Consider the following 14412-nt stretch of genomic DNA (forward strand, 5'->3'; position numbering starts at 1 on the left):
GTGTTTTTGTGTGATTGGGTTACCTCACTCAGGATGACATTTGCCTATTAATTTCATAAAGTCATTGTTTTCAATAGCTGAGTAGTATTCCATTGTGTAGATGTACCACATTTTCTGTATCCATTCCGCTGTTGAAGGGCATCTGGGTTCTTTCCAGCTTCTGGCTATTATAAATAAGGCTGCTTGAACATAGTGGAGCATGTGTCTTTGTTGTATGTTGGAGCATCTTTTGGGTATATGCCCAAGAGAGGTATAGCTGAGTCCTCAGGTAGTGCAATGTCCAATTTTCTGAGGAACCCCCAGACTGATTTCCAGAATGATTGTACCAGTCTGCAATCCCACCAACAATGGAGGAGTGTTCTTCTTTCTCCACATCCTTGCCAGCATCTGCTGTCACCGGAGTTTTTGATCTTAGCCATTCTGACTGGTGTGAGGTGGAATCTCAGGGTTGTTTTGATTTGCAATTCTCTTATGACTAAAAGATGTTGAACATTTCTTTAGGTGCTTCTCAGCCATTTGGCATTCCTCAGCTGTGAATTCTTTGTTTAGCTCTGAACCCCATTTTTAATAGGGTTATTTGTCTCTCTGCCATCTAACTTCGTGAGTTCTTTGTATATTTTGGATATGAGCCCTCTGTAAGTTGTAGGATTGGTAAAGATCTTTTTCCAATCTGTTGGTTGCCGTTTTGTCCTAACCACAGTGTCCTTTGCCTAACAGAAGCTTTGTAGTTTTATGAGATCCCATTTGTCGATTCTTGATCTTAGAGCATAAGCCATTGGTGTTTTGTTCAGGAAATTTTCTCCAGTGCCCATGTGTTCGAGATGCTTCCCCACTTTTTCTTCTATTAGTTTGAATGTATCTGGTTTGATGTGGAGGTCCTTGACCACTTGGACTTAAGCTTTTTACAGGGTGATAAGCATGGATCGATCTGCATTCTTCTACATACTGACCTCCACTGAACCAGCACCATTTGCTGAAAATGCTATTTTTTTCCATTGGATGGTTTTGGCTCCTTTGTCAAAAATCAATTGACCATAGGCATGTGGGTTCATTTCTGAGTCTTCAATTCTATTCCACTGGTCTATCTGTCTGTCTCTGTACCAATACCATGCAGTTTTTATCACTATTGCTCTGTAATACTGCTTGAGTTCAGGGATAGTGATTCCCCTGAAAGTCCTTTTATGTTGAGGACAGTTTTAGCTATCCTGGGTTTTTTGTTATTCCAGATGAATTTGCAAATTGTTCTGTCTAACTCTTTGAAGAATTGGATTGGTATTTTGATGGGGACTGCTTTGAATCTGTAGATTGCTTTTGGTAAAATGGCCATTTTTACTATATTAATCCTGCGAATCCATGAGTTCCATGGGAGTTCTTTCCATCTTCTGAGGTCTTCTTCAATTTCTTTCTTCAGAGGCTTGAAGTTCTTAACATACAGATCTTTTATTTTCTTGGTTAAAGTCACACAGAGGTATTTTATATTATTTGGGACTATTATGAAGGGTGTTGTTTCCCTAATTTCTTTCTCGGCTTGTTTCTCTTTTGTGTAGAGGAAGGCTACCGATTTATTTGTGTTAATTTTATACCCAGTCACTTTGTTGAAGTTGTTTATCAGCTTTAGTAGTTCTCTGGTGGAACATTTGGGATCACTTAAATATACTATCATATCGTCTGCAAATAGTGATATTTTGACTTCTTTTCCAATCTGTATCCCATTGATCTCCTTTTCTTGTCTGATTGCTCTGGCTAGAACTTCAAGAACTGTATTGAATAAGTAGGGAGAGAGTGTGCAGCCTTGTCTCGTCCCTGATTTTAGTGGGATTGTTTCAAGTTTCTCTCCATTTAGTTTAATGTTAGCTTCTGGTTTGCTGTATATGCCTTTTACTATGTTTAGGTATGGGCCTTGAATTCCTATTCTTTCCAGGACTTTTATCATGAAGGGGTGTTGAATTTTGTCAAATGCTTTCTCAGCATCTAATGAAATGACCATGTGGTTTTTATCTTTCAGTTTGTTTATATAATGGATTATGTTGATGGTTTTCCATATATAAACCATCACTGCATACCTGGGATGAAGCCTACTTGATCATGATGGATGATTGTTTTGATGTGCTCTTGAATTTGGTTTGCAAGAATTTTATTGAGTATTTTTGCATCGATATGCATAAGGGAAAGTGGTCTGAAGTTCTCTTTCTTTGTTGGGTCTTTGTGTGGTTTAGGTATAAGAGTAATTGTGACTTCATAGAAGGAATTCGGTAGACTTTCATCTGTTTCAATTTTGTGGAATAGTTTGGATAGTATTGGTAGGAGGTCTTCTATGAAGGTCTGATAGAATTCTGCACTGAACCCATCTGGACCTGGGCTGTTTTTGGTTGGGAGAATTTTAATGACTACTTCTATTTCTTTAGGTGTTATGGGGCTGTTTAAATGGTTTATGTGTTCCTGATTTAAATTCTCTACCTGGTATCTGTCTAGTAAATTTTCCATTTCCTCCAGATTTTCAAGTTTTGTTGAATATAGGCTTTTGTAGTAGGATCTTATGATTTTTTGAATTTCCTCTGATTCTGTTGTTATGTCTCCTTTTCTATTTCTGATTTTCATAATTTGGACACACTCTCTGTGTCCTTTGGTTAGTCTGGCTAAGGGTTTATCTATCTTGTTGATTTTCTCAAAGAACCAGCTTTTGGTTCTGTTGATTCTTTGAACAGTCTTTTTTCTTTCTACTTGGTTGATTTCAGCTCTGTGTGATTATTTCCTGCCTTCTACTCCTCCTCGGTGTATTTGCTTCTTTTTGTTCTAGAGCTTTTAGGTGTGCTGTCAAGCTGCTGATATATGCTCTCTCCTGTTTCTTTCTGCAGGTACTCAAGAGTTTTCCTCTTACCACAGCTTTAACTGTGTCCTATAAGTTTGCATATACTGCACCTTCATTTTCATTAAATTCTAAGAAGTCTTTAATTTCTTTATTTCTTCCTTGACCTGGTTATCATTGAGTAGAGCATTGTTCAACTTGCATGTATATATGGGCGTTCTTCCCTTATGGTTATTGAAGACCAGCTTTAGCTCGTGGTGGTCTGATAGGATGCATGGGATTATTTCTATCTTATTGTATCTGTTGAGGCCTGTTTTATGGCCAATTATATGGTCAGTTTTGGAGAAAGTACCATGAGGTGGTGAAAAGAAGGTATATCCTTTTGTTTTAGGATAGAATGTTCTATAAATATCTGTTAAGTCCATTTGGTTCATAACTTCTGTTAGTCTGTCTATGTCTCTGTTTAATTTCTGTTTCCATGATCTGTCCAGTGATGAAAGTGGGGTGTTGAAATCTCCTATTATTGTGTGAGGTGCAATATGTGCTTTGAGCTTTAGTAAGGTTTCTTTTATATATGTAGGTGCCCTTGCATTTGGAGCATAGATTTTTAGGATTGAGAGTACATCTTGGTGGATTTTTCCTTTGATGAATATGAAGTGTCCTTTCTAATCTTTTTTTATGACTTTTGGTTGAAAATCGATTTTATTTGATATTAGAATGGCTACTCTAGCTTGCTTCTTCAGACTATTTGCTTGGAAAGTTGTTTTCCAGCCTTTTACTCTGAGGTAGTGTCTGTCTTTGTCTCTGAGGTGTGTTTCCTGTAGGCAGCAAAATGCAGGGTCCTTGTTGCATATCCAGTTTGTTAATCTGTGTCTTTTTATTCGAGAATTGAGTCCATTGATGTTGAGAGATATTAAGGAATAGTGATTGTTGCTTCCTGTTATCTTCGTATTTGGAGGTGAGATTATGTTTTTGTGCTTGTCTTCTCTTTGTTTTTTTGCAAAATGATTAGTTTCTTGCTTTTTCTAGGGTATAGCTTGCCTCCTTGTGTTGGGCTTTACCATTTATTATCCTTTGTAGGACTGGATTTGTAGAAAGATATTGTGTAAATTTGGTTTTGTCATGGAATATCTTGGTTTCTCCATGTATGTTAATTGAGAGTTTTGCAGGATACAGTAACCTGGGCTGGCATTTGTGTTCTCTTAGGGTCTGTATGACAGCTGTCCAGGATTTTCTGGATTTCATAGTCTCTGGTGAGAAGTCTGGTGTAATTCTGATAAGTCTGCCTTTATATGTTACTTGACCTTTTTCCCTTACTCCTTCTAATATTTTTTCTTTCTTTTGGGCATTTTGTGTTTTGACTATTATGTGACAGGAGGAGTTTCTTTTCTGGTCCAATCTATTTGGAGTTCTGTAGGCTTCTAGTGTGTTTATGGGCATCCCTTTCTCTAGCTTAGGGAAGTTTTCTTCTGTGATTTTGTTGAAGATATTTACTGGTCCTTTGAGCTGGGAGTCTTCACTGTCTTCTATACCTATTATCCTTAGGTTTGATATTCTCATTGTGTCCTGGACTTCCTGTATGTTCTGGACCAGTAGCTTTTTCCATTTTACATTATCTTTGACAATTGTGTCGATGATTTCTATGGAATCTTCTGCTCCTGAGATTCTCTCTTCTATCTCTTGTATTCTGTTGGTGATGTTTGTATCTACAGCTCCTTGTCTCTTCCTTTGGTTTTCTATATCCAGGGTTTTTTCCATGTGTTCTTTCTTGATTGCTTCTATTTCCATTTTTAATTCCTTCACCTGTTTGTGTTTTCCTGTAATTCTTTCAGGGAATTTTGTGCTTCTTTTCTATAGGCTTCTGCTTGTTTATTTGTGTTTTCCTGCATTTCTCTAAGGAAGTTCTTTATATCTTTCTTGAAGTCCTCCATCAACATGATCAAATGTGATTTTAAATCTAGATCTTGCTTTTCTGGTGTGTTTGGATATTCCGTGTTTGCTTTGGTGGGAGAATTGGGCTCCGATGATGCCACGTAGTCTTGGTTTCTGTTGCTTGGGTTCCTGTGCTTGCCTCTTGCCATCAGGTTGCCTCTGGTGTTACCTTGTTCTGCTATTTCTGATAGTGGCATGACTGTTCTATAGGCCTGTGTGTCAGGAGTGCTGTATACCTGTTTTCCTGTTTTCTTTCAGTCAGTTATGGGAACAGAGTGTTCTCCTTTCAGGCGTGTAGTTGTTCCTGTCAACTGGCTTTCTGCTATTCCTGTGGGCGTGTGTCCTGAGTCCACCAGGCAGGTCAATTGAAGCAGAAAAGTTGGTATTACCTCTGGTGTCTGCCTCAAGTCGCTCCTCGGTGCTGGGTTTCAGCTCTCCATGAGGGCAGCAACCAGAAGGGCCTGCCCAGCCTTCTCTCTGGTCCCTGTGCACAGGGGAACCAGACAGCACTTGGCGTTTTCCTCTAGAGTCAGAAATGTGGGCAGATAGTAGTGTCCTCTGGCTTTCCAGGTGTGTCTGCCCCTCCAAATGTCTAGCTCTCCCTCCCACGGGATTTAGGTGCAGGGAGCTGGTCTCTTCAGATCTGGGGACAGTCTGGACTGCAGGGCACCTGCAGCTTGAGTGCCCCTGTCTTCCTGTTCCCAGAGGCCCTATACAGTTTCCTCTTGGGTCAGGGATGTGGGCAAAGGTGGGCAGTACTGGCGGTCTCTCCTGCCCTGGAGTCTCAGGGATGCCCACCTGTCTGGGCGATGAACACTCCCACCCATGGGGTTTGGGAGCAGGGACGTGTGGGCTGGGATCAATAAGGTTCAGGCTCTAGCTTGAAACCTGAAGTGTCCGGTCCCAGAGGAATTTTGCCTTTGTGTGTCCTGAGTCCAACAGACAGGTCACTTGGAGCAGAAAAGTTGGTCTTACCTCTGGTCTCCGGCCTGAAGTCGTTCCTCAGGGGTGGGTTAAATCTCTCCATGAGGCCAGCAACCAGAAGGGCCTGCCCTGCCTTTTCTTGGGTCCCTGTGCACCTGGGACCCAGATGGCGCTAGGCGTTTTCCTCTAGAGTCAGAAATGTGGGCAGAGAGTAGTCTCCTCTGGCTTCCCAGGTGTGTCTGCCCCTCTGAAGTTCTAGCTCTCCTTCCCACGGGATTTGGGTGCAAGGAGCTGTTTGACCGTGTCCCTTCAGATCTGGGTCCAGTCTCACCATATTGCTTTATAATCAGTTTTGTTATAGCATAGTTGAAATGGGTTGTCTCACCCAGGTAAGGGCAAAGCTACACACAAGGTTGTATATATTCCATTTCTTCCTCTGAGATATATGAGTCTGTTATGGGACCAGAAAGTATAAGGCTACGGTCACTCAGTCTTGTGTCTAATGAAGACAATAACTAGGAAAACAGAGAAAAAAGGAGCTATCTATTTCATTAAAGGCTGCACTGGCTGGTTTTGTGTGTAAACTTTACATAAGCTAGAGTTATCACAGAGTAAAGAGTCTTCCTTGAGGAAATGCTTCCATGAGATCCAGCTGCAAGGCATTTTCTCAACTAGTGATCAGTATTGAGAGGGCCCATTGTGGGAGATGCCATCCCTGGGCTGGTGGTCCTGGGTTCTACAAGAGAGCAAGCTGAGCAAGCCAGGGGAAGCAGCCAGTAAGCAGCATCCCTCCATGGCCTCTGCATCAGCTCCTGCTTCCTGCCCTGCTTGAGTTCCAGTCCTGACTTCCTTTGGTAAGGAACAGCAATGTGGAAGTGTAAGCTGAATAAACCCTTTCCTCCCCAGCCTGCTTCTTGGTCATGGTGTTTGTGCAGGAATAGAAACCCTGACTAAGACAAAAGTCCATTATCAGTCACCATTCTACATGGGAAGAACAAAGAGCTAAACTAAATGTGTCAATGATGCTTCTACAGGAAGTGATGATAGCACAGTGTGGCTGCGAGAAGCTGATCTTCTTTTATGCAATGGGGTCTTGCTATGATGCCCAGTTGGCCTCAAATTCCTGATTCAAGCAATCTTTCTACCCAAGCGTTAGTACTACAGATATGGAGACCATGTCTGGCTGAGGAGTTTATCTCAGTGACCTGTGACTGGCATGTTGGGATACCACAGTGTTACCATAAACACAGCATATTAACAAACCTAAAATAAGATACATGAAAATTAACTTGGAAAAGATATTATTGTTTTTGACAACTATAAAATTTCCAGTGCCTATGATGTATTTCTTTATGATTTCTTTGATTCTTAGGCCAGCAGTGACACGATACCTTAGGTGAGGAAAGAGCCCATAGCATCTACTCATGGTAGCTAGGCCTGCCAGGCTGGAGCAGGCATAAGAAAGGTTCCCCATGGGGTTGGGGATTTGGCTCAGTGGTAGAGCATTTGCCTAGGAACCGCAAGGTCCTGGGTTCCGTCCCCAGCCCCCAAAAAAAGAAAAAAAAAGAAAGGTTCCCCATTTGGGGGCTGGTTACTTTTAACTCCTGCCAGTCCTTTTTGTATAAGTGGAGACACAGAAAACTGTTAAACAAGCAGTGGCCACACCCTACAGGTAAACATCATCGTGGTAAGTGAGTTGTCTATTTCTGTAATATGGTGGCCTCACAAGGCCCAGTGAGCTACCAGAAGATGTCAATGAGGTCTCCATTTTCACTCATGTTGCAGGCATTAACTGGGGCCTTTTAAGAGTTGAAAAAACTCAATTTTGTCTTGCTGTATCAGATGGTACCTGACTTAAACAAATAGCACACAATGCTGATCTGAATGTCATCATTTCATGCATGGAGTTGGAGGCCACTGAGTTGAGCAAAGAGCTCTGAGAGTGTAGGGAGCTGCAGCTACACTGCCTGTAGCTTTACCAGTCCTGGATGCTCACAGATGCACCCACCTTTTCCTCAAAGAACTTTCTCCTTAATTTGGCATCCGTAGGTGGGATCATTTTTCTCAGGTTTCTATACCACTTTCTAACGATGTACCCTCTCCAATAGGCTTGGATTCTAAAATAGAGATATAAAAATGAGGACCACCTTATAGTCTTACTTTAAAATTTTAAACTATTTTATTTTGTCTACGAATGCTTTGCTTGCATGTATGTCTATACCATTCATGTGTCTGGTACTCATGGAGATCAAAGCATCCAATTCCCAGGAAACAGTTACAGATAGTTGAAAGCCACATTATATAGGTGCTAGGAATTGAATCTGGATCTTTTAAAAGAAGAGTTGGTCCTCTTACCCACCAAGCCACCTCTTTAGTCCCTATTTTAACAAATACTTCAGTATTCCTCCCAGCCTGAGATATTCTGGTGATCCTCTAGGTTAGTGATCACATCCTAAGCTGTAAACCTCTGCCTCCCCTCCCCTGTGCAGGGCACCGAGGCCCCTCTTACCTGGTGGCACACTTTACTCTGAACAGACGAGCCCCGTCGTGTATCACTCTCGTTTGATATTGGTTCTTTCTACAGAGAGGACAGGTTTTTCTATTTGTGAACTTTTCAAAAGCCTGAAGGCATGCCTGAAGAAAAGGATTTCACTTAAAACTTTACAAGGAATTGTTTATAAACAACATTTCTACTTCTAATGTAATATACAGTGTTTTGTTTTTCATAATTGAGACTGTCTCATTTAGATAAAGAAATAGTTTCATTAAATGTTAACACCTTCCTTATGAAACCTGTTCCAAATATGATTTCCCACAGACCATGCATGCAGAGACTTCAAAAACCTCTGAATGTCACGTGGCACAAAGGTAAAATGCTAGGCATAAGACTGCTGTGCAGACAGCCAGCAGGAAGTAAGCTCAGCAGCTTTGATGTGTGATGTGCAGGTAGCAATGTGCTATATACATAACATTCGTGGTTACATCACACCAAATCCATGATTTTCACAACAGCATGAGGTACAGCCTAACCTAAAGCCATGTTCCTAACTACATGGGGCTCATGTATCAACAATGGCTCTTTAATAAGTGAGGTAAGGAGGCTAGGCCTAGGACGGGACTACTTACCCTATGGAACACGTGTGAGCAGGAAAGCAGTACCTGTCCACCAGAAGAGAAAAGGAGTCCTAGGTTAGGAATTCTTCCTCTAGCAGAGCAGTCTGAATACTTAAAGGCAGCATTCAGACAACTGACCACTTCTACACTTACATAGTGTTAAGTTTAATATAGTATAAACATGTCATCTAACAAACAATGACCCCAATACCACATAACCACATCACGCTTGATATTGAGCTACTGAAAGGATTGCCAAGGAGACACTGCTAGGTAGATGGGGTGGGGCAGGGAGGAACCTGACCATGTAGTGTGGTCTTGGTAAGAGAATAAGCAAACATCTTATTTAAGATGTTTAAGAAATAGGCAAACATCTCTTATAGGGCCTTGCTTAGCTAAATTACACTCCTAAACTGAAAATTGCAGCTTACTGTGACATAATTCTGAGAATCTTACATTTAAACAGCAAGACATTATGGACACAAACTACATTTTTCTTTTGATATTGAAAGCAAGTGTGTTCCTAAGAAAACTTCACCCTTCAGACTCAAACTTCACACCCAACAGTGATGTTTTGGTCTGGAAAAACCAAAAACAAAACTAGCTTAGATTCAATAAGGAGAAAGGATTTTAGACCATCGGCCACTGGGAGGTATACTGGACTGTGAAGGTGAGTGGACAGACACATGTCTTCCATGGTTTCAGTCACCATCCCCTATGGCTTTGCTCACTCTGTACTCTTAAGTGGGATTAAAGAAAGAAATTTTAGAATACAGCCCTTAAACCTAAAACCGTTCCTTTAAAAACTATTTATTTATGTGCATGGGTGTTTTGCTTGCATGTATGTCTGTGTACCACATCCATATAATGTCCATAAAGGCCAGAAGAGGGCATCAGATCCCCTGGAACTAGAGATACAGGTGGTTGTAAGCACCATGTGAGTGCTAGGAATTGAACCCTAATACTCCCGAAAAGCAGCCAGTGCTCCAACCCAGTAAAACCGTTTTGTTGTTCCTGCTAAGTATAAGCTTAAATTTAATAAACTATTGTATTAAAATTATCTGTGGACTCAGTTATTCACTTTTAGGAATTGAACTCAGGACCTCTAGAAGAGCAGTCTTAACTGCTGAGCCATCTCTCTGGCCCTAGTTATTCACTTTTAAATATAATTTTTCAAAGAATTTTATAAACAGATATCAATTTGCTCTAAATAATTCTTATATAATTCTAATATTAAAATATTATATTCTGAAATGTCCATATTATTCATTATAGGCAAACAGTTTATGGTGATTGTTAGACAAGTGAGGACATTTACATTCTTCCATAACTTCTGAGTTGGCCTGTTATGAATCACCTGAGTTCTGTTCTCACTTTAGAGAGTGTCTTCTACTGCAGAGATAAGAGATTACTTGAAAGTATCTTGAAATCATTCATTCATTCATTCATTCATTCATTCATTCATTCATGTGATTGGGTATTCTGCCTGCATGTATGTCTATGCACCTCTTGTATGCCTGATACCCAGGGAGGTCAGAAGAGGGCATAAGATCTCCTGGAACTAGAGTTGTAAGCCACTGTGTGTGTGCTGGGAATGAAATCTGGGCCTCCTGGGAGAACAGCCAGTATGTACTCTTAACCACTGAACTATCTCTCTAACCCAGGAACTTTTCTTGAACTAAGGAATCTAGCGTGGGAATATTAAGTGCAATATTAACACAGCAGTGTTGGTATCTGGAACCAAACAAAATGTCATTTACTCAAATGTGTACACAGCCCTGAGATAGTACATGCTCATTCTTCATACAGCTTAAACACATGCAGGACAATGACCAGGGTTGATGAGGCGAAAAGATTCCCTGCAGCTTTAATGATCTTGTGTTCTAGCACTAAATTATAAACTGCCCTGCATATGTCAGCTTTGTGGCTCTTTCCAATATCCAACTCCTGCATAAGATGAGGTCCTCTTGGAGAGGAAGATCAAAGTGTACTTCTAGCATCTTTGTAATTTACATTACCAAAGAGCAGAAGTGTAATGACTGGGAGTTTCCTTGCTGATGATGAAGCATCTCCAGTCTGAGCAGTCGGAGAGCCCATCAAACTTAGGGTCCTCAGCTGGGACTCAAGCCTGGGGGTAAGCTGGTTCTTCTCAGCTGCTGTCTCAGCTACCATGTAGAAGCGAAGGCTACACACTAGACAAAAGCCTTCGGGAAAACCATCAGTTTTCCACAAATTCTGAGAGCATGAATGACATTGGCTCAACTGGAGCTGAGAGTTTAGTCAGGCACAGCAATGGGTCTGTGCAGCAGGTCATGAGCTTTCTACGAACCAGGATAACCACCCCTTATCTTTTAGCAGATGTGTGAACAAAGGTTTACTCTACATCAGGATTCTCATATAATTTTTTTGAAGATATTCAAAGCATTCTTTCATCCAAATGGCATACTTGAACTTTAAGTGACACACCAGTAAGTGGACACTGTCAGTGGTACATTTTTCCTCTCTCTCCCAATCCTTCTGTCTCTGTCTCTCATTTGAAAGTCATAAGGAAGGTGGAGCTGGGTGGCTCATTTACTATTACTAGGAAGCAGCACCTGGCTGGTTTAAAGCTCTGTCTTATGTACCTGGGGTTGGAGCTCAAATTCTTCTTTACATATTGGGCATGGCTGCATGGAGTCCCCTTGTAGAAGGGATCTCTGCTTCACTTTCTCCCATTCATCTGATGACAGTGGTAATGGGGGAAGTGCCAAGAGACCCAGTTTCTGGGCTACAGGAAAGACAAGACACAATGTTAGCTCATGAATGTTAGCATATGTAGTAACATTTTTAAAGAAACAATCTACAACACACAGCAAGATGCTTTTCTATGAAGGGATGAGGGCAGTGATGACCCTTGAAGTTCTCAATAATGATTTATGACTGTGGTCATTCTGAATGCTAAGTGATTTTTCAAGCAAGCAGGACTGACATTTAAATGTACAGAAGTTGAAGAACAACAATGTTTTTTGGTTTTGCCTGGTTTGGGCCACTTTCCTTCATGTTTCTCACCTACTTTAACTGTCAATCTGCAGCACTGCCTTGCTGCTCTCACCATGGCCCTTACAAAGTGTATATCAATCATGTGCTACCCAAGGATATATTCCTTAATTAAGTTTATGAGTACCCATAATGTGACCTTATATCCCATGGGAAGACTCACTTTGAAAAAGAGACTGCAACATTCCTGGGCACTGGGCTAGTAGGACTGTAAGTGTGAACCACTAATCTGTAAACTGCTAAACAATGGTAAAGTTACGTTAAAGAAAATTAACCTAGAGCAAGATCTTCAATGAGAACAATAAATATTACAGGAATGGGAGGCTATGACAGAGGGCTATGCATCTATGTAAAAGGCTGGTGTGGTACTCCATACCTATGATCCTAGTGCTGGCAAGGCAGAGACAGGAGATCCTTAGAACTTGCTGCCCAGCCAGTCTAGATTAACTGGTTTATTCTAGTTGAGAGACTCTGTCTCAAAAAAAAAAATAAATGATACTAACCTCTAGCTGTGGAGCAAGTGGAACCATGTCACCAGACAAAAACTTGGTAAGGTTGAGTGGATTAAGAAACCACAGTACTCTCATACCTGAGGATGGTAGGAGTTGCATCTACTTCCGACCAGGTTTCTGTCCTGGGACTTGGGACCATGACACCCAGTAGAAAGAACTGTGCCAAATAGTCATGTAAGGGGGAGCACCCTTAGTCCCTTCACATGAAGATGAGGCAACCTTAACATCTTAGACCAAGCTAATAAAAAGTACCTACCTTTAGACCCCAACTCACCCTAAAATGTATATAAGACCCTGTCCACAAGGAATAAACAAAAACAGTCTGAGAGTATCTGTCTGTTTGTCTGTCTGTGTTGTATAGAGCTATAACACTTTGGGGAAGAGAAATTCTCTCCTGAAGCTTTCACTGCTGGAAGCTGCTCAAGCCTACCATAGTCACTTCCCACAGGGTATCCCTAACCTTCCATCAACTCTTTCTTCCCTTCAGAGAGGGCAATTCAGAGCCACACAGATCTTGGCAGATAGCATCTGGTACAAAGATCGGCATATGGCCTCCACATGCACACGGCATGCCTCCACATGTGAAAACAAATACAAACAAAAATTATGTTAACATTTGCATTTTCCAAACTCACATATAAGGAAGCTTAACTCACTTCACTAGATATACTTCTGGTAAAATATACCAACACTAAAACCATCAGAAAAGGAGGAAACAAAAAAGCTGAATTGAGCCTGGAGCCATCAGACCCAGGGCCTTGGTTAAATACCTATCACAGTTGGCAATGAGCTCAGTTTTTGTTTATTCTTAGAACAATGATGGGTCTACGATTTATTGTAGGTGAAGTGACTCCTATGGTCAAAGGCCAGACTCTGAACTGAACAGTCATGTATCTGCAATAGCACCCCACTCCACAAGAATCAGAGCTGAGAAATGGCTTTCTTGGTGAACATCAGTGACACGGCTTTCTCTCAAGATGCTTGTCACTCTTGGCTGGCTATTCTGTACTTGTAATCAAATGTGAAAAGTTTCTTCTCCTCACACCAGCAGCTAGAGGAACAAAAGGGATCCAAACCAGATAACTAGCAATGAATGAGTGTCCTTTCTCTGCTGTGCAGGCCTTCTGATACCTCCTGTCTCTGTCACCTACACTACAACACAACAGCCCTAAGCAAACCTATTTTCCATGCCCAGTCATCTAGGAATCTTTTATTTCTAGCTTTTCAGTATAAAATGATTTCAGACTTACAATAGATTATAAGAATGTAATAAAGAACTCTTGGCCTTAATATGCTGGTATAATGATGGGAACCAGGGAATTAGTGCTGAGTTAATTATCAACTGCAGGCAAGTTGCCTTTTCTGTGGTTGCACTTGCTGAGGTTCCAATGATTCAGAGTGAACGACCATCTGGAAATCATCAATGGCATATTCCAAAAACAATTCATACGAGTTTTATTTTTTCAAACTAAGCAAAACAATGAAATCTCACACTGTTCTGTGCACTATTCCTGTCTAGTGTATCCAGGCTGTGTATGTGATGTAACCTTTGTCCCTCTGCAGTTGTCTTGGTGATTGGATAGACTGTGGCAGTACTATTATAGCCTTAGGGCTCATTGTCACAAGCAACACATGAGAGTTGCTAGTCATTCAGATATACCCAAGACAGGAAGTAAAGAGCTTCCTTCAAGTGGGAAAGGGGAAAGATTTAATTTCACAGAAAACAAGTACATGCAAAAGTTGCCAAGGTAAGATGAGATCTTCTATGTGCCAAACTATAAATATAGAAAAATAGATTCCCACAAATTTTACAATTATATTTCTACAATACTCATATCGGCCTATGGTAGGAGCAGTGATGGGAAGACAGAGTTTAAGGCAGCTTGAACCGCACAATGTGACTTTTGCTCAAAGAAAAAGTTATGGCCGCAGTGTATAACAGGAATCCAGTTAAGATGGAGACGGCACTAAATTTGTAATGTTATTCAAGCTGATGGCAAAGCTTTTCACCACAAAGAACTGAGCCTGTGAAAACTTTGGCAAGGAGTCCGTAAGAATAAGGAACAACAAGACAATTAGTTCAAGTAA

General features: G+C 41.0%; 1 protein-coding gene across 14 annotated transcripts in view; it reads right to left on the bottom strand.

Moving 5' to 3' along the window:
* The window catches only part of Rnf32 (ring finger protein 32), a 62494-nt gene that overhangs the window by 44202 nt on the left and 3880 nt on the right, over positions 1-14412 (bottom strand). For 10 of the 14 annotated variants that reach the window (XM_087657094.1, XM_087657093.1, XM_087657096.1 and 7 more), the window contains 4 exon segments: positions 11401-11543; positions 8789-8821; positions 8172-8296; positions 7671-7779 (listed from right to left, as the gene is read on the bottom strand). In XM_087657094.1, coding sequence (XP_087513220.1) covers positions 7671-7779; positions 8172-8296; positions 8789-8821; positions 11401-11543 — 410 coding nt within the window. 14 annotated transcript variants of the gene reach the window in all.

Source organism: Rattus norvegicus, chromosome 4 (genome assembly GCF_021556685.1).
Source record: "Rattus norvegicus strain SHRSP/BbbUtx chromosome 4, alternate assembly SHRSP_T2T, whole genome shotgun sequence".
Taxonomy (NCBI): domain Eukaryota; kingdom Metazoa; phylum Chordata; class Mammalia; order Rodentia; family Muridae; genus Rattus; species Rattus norvegicus.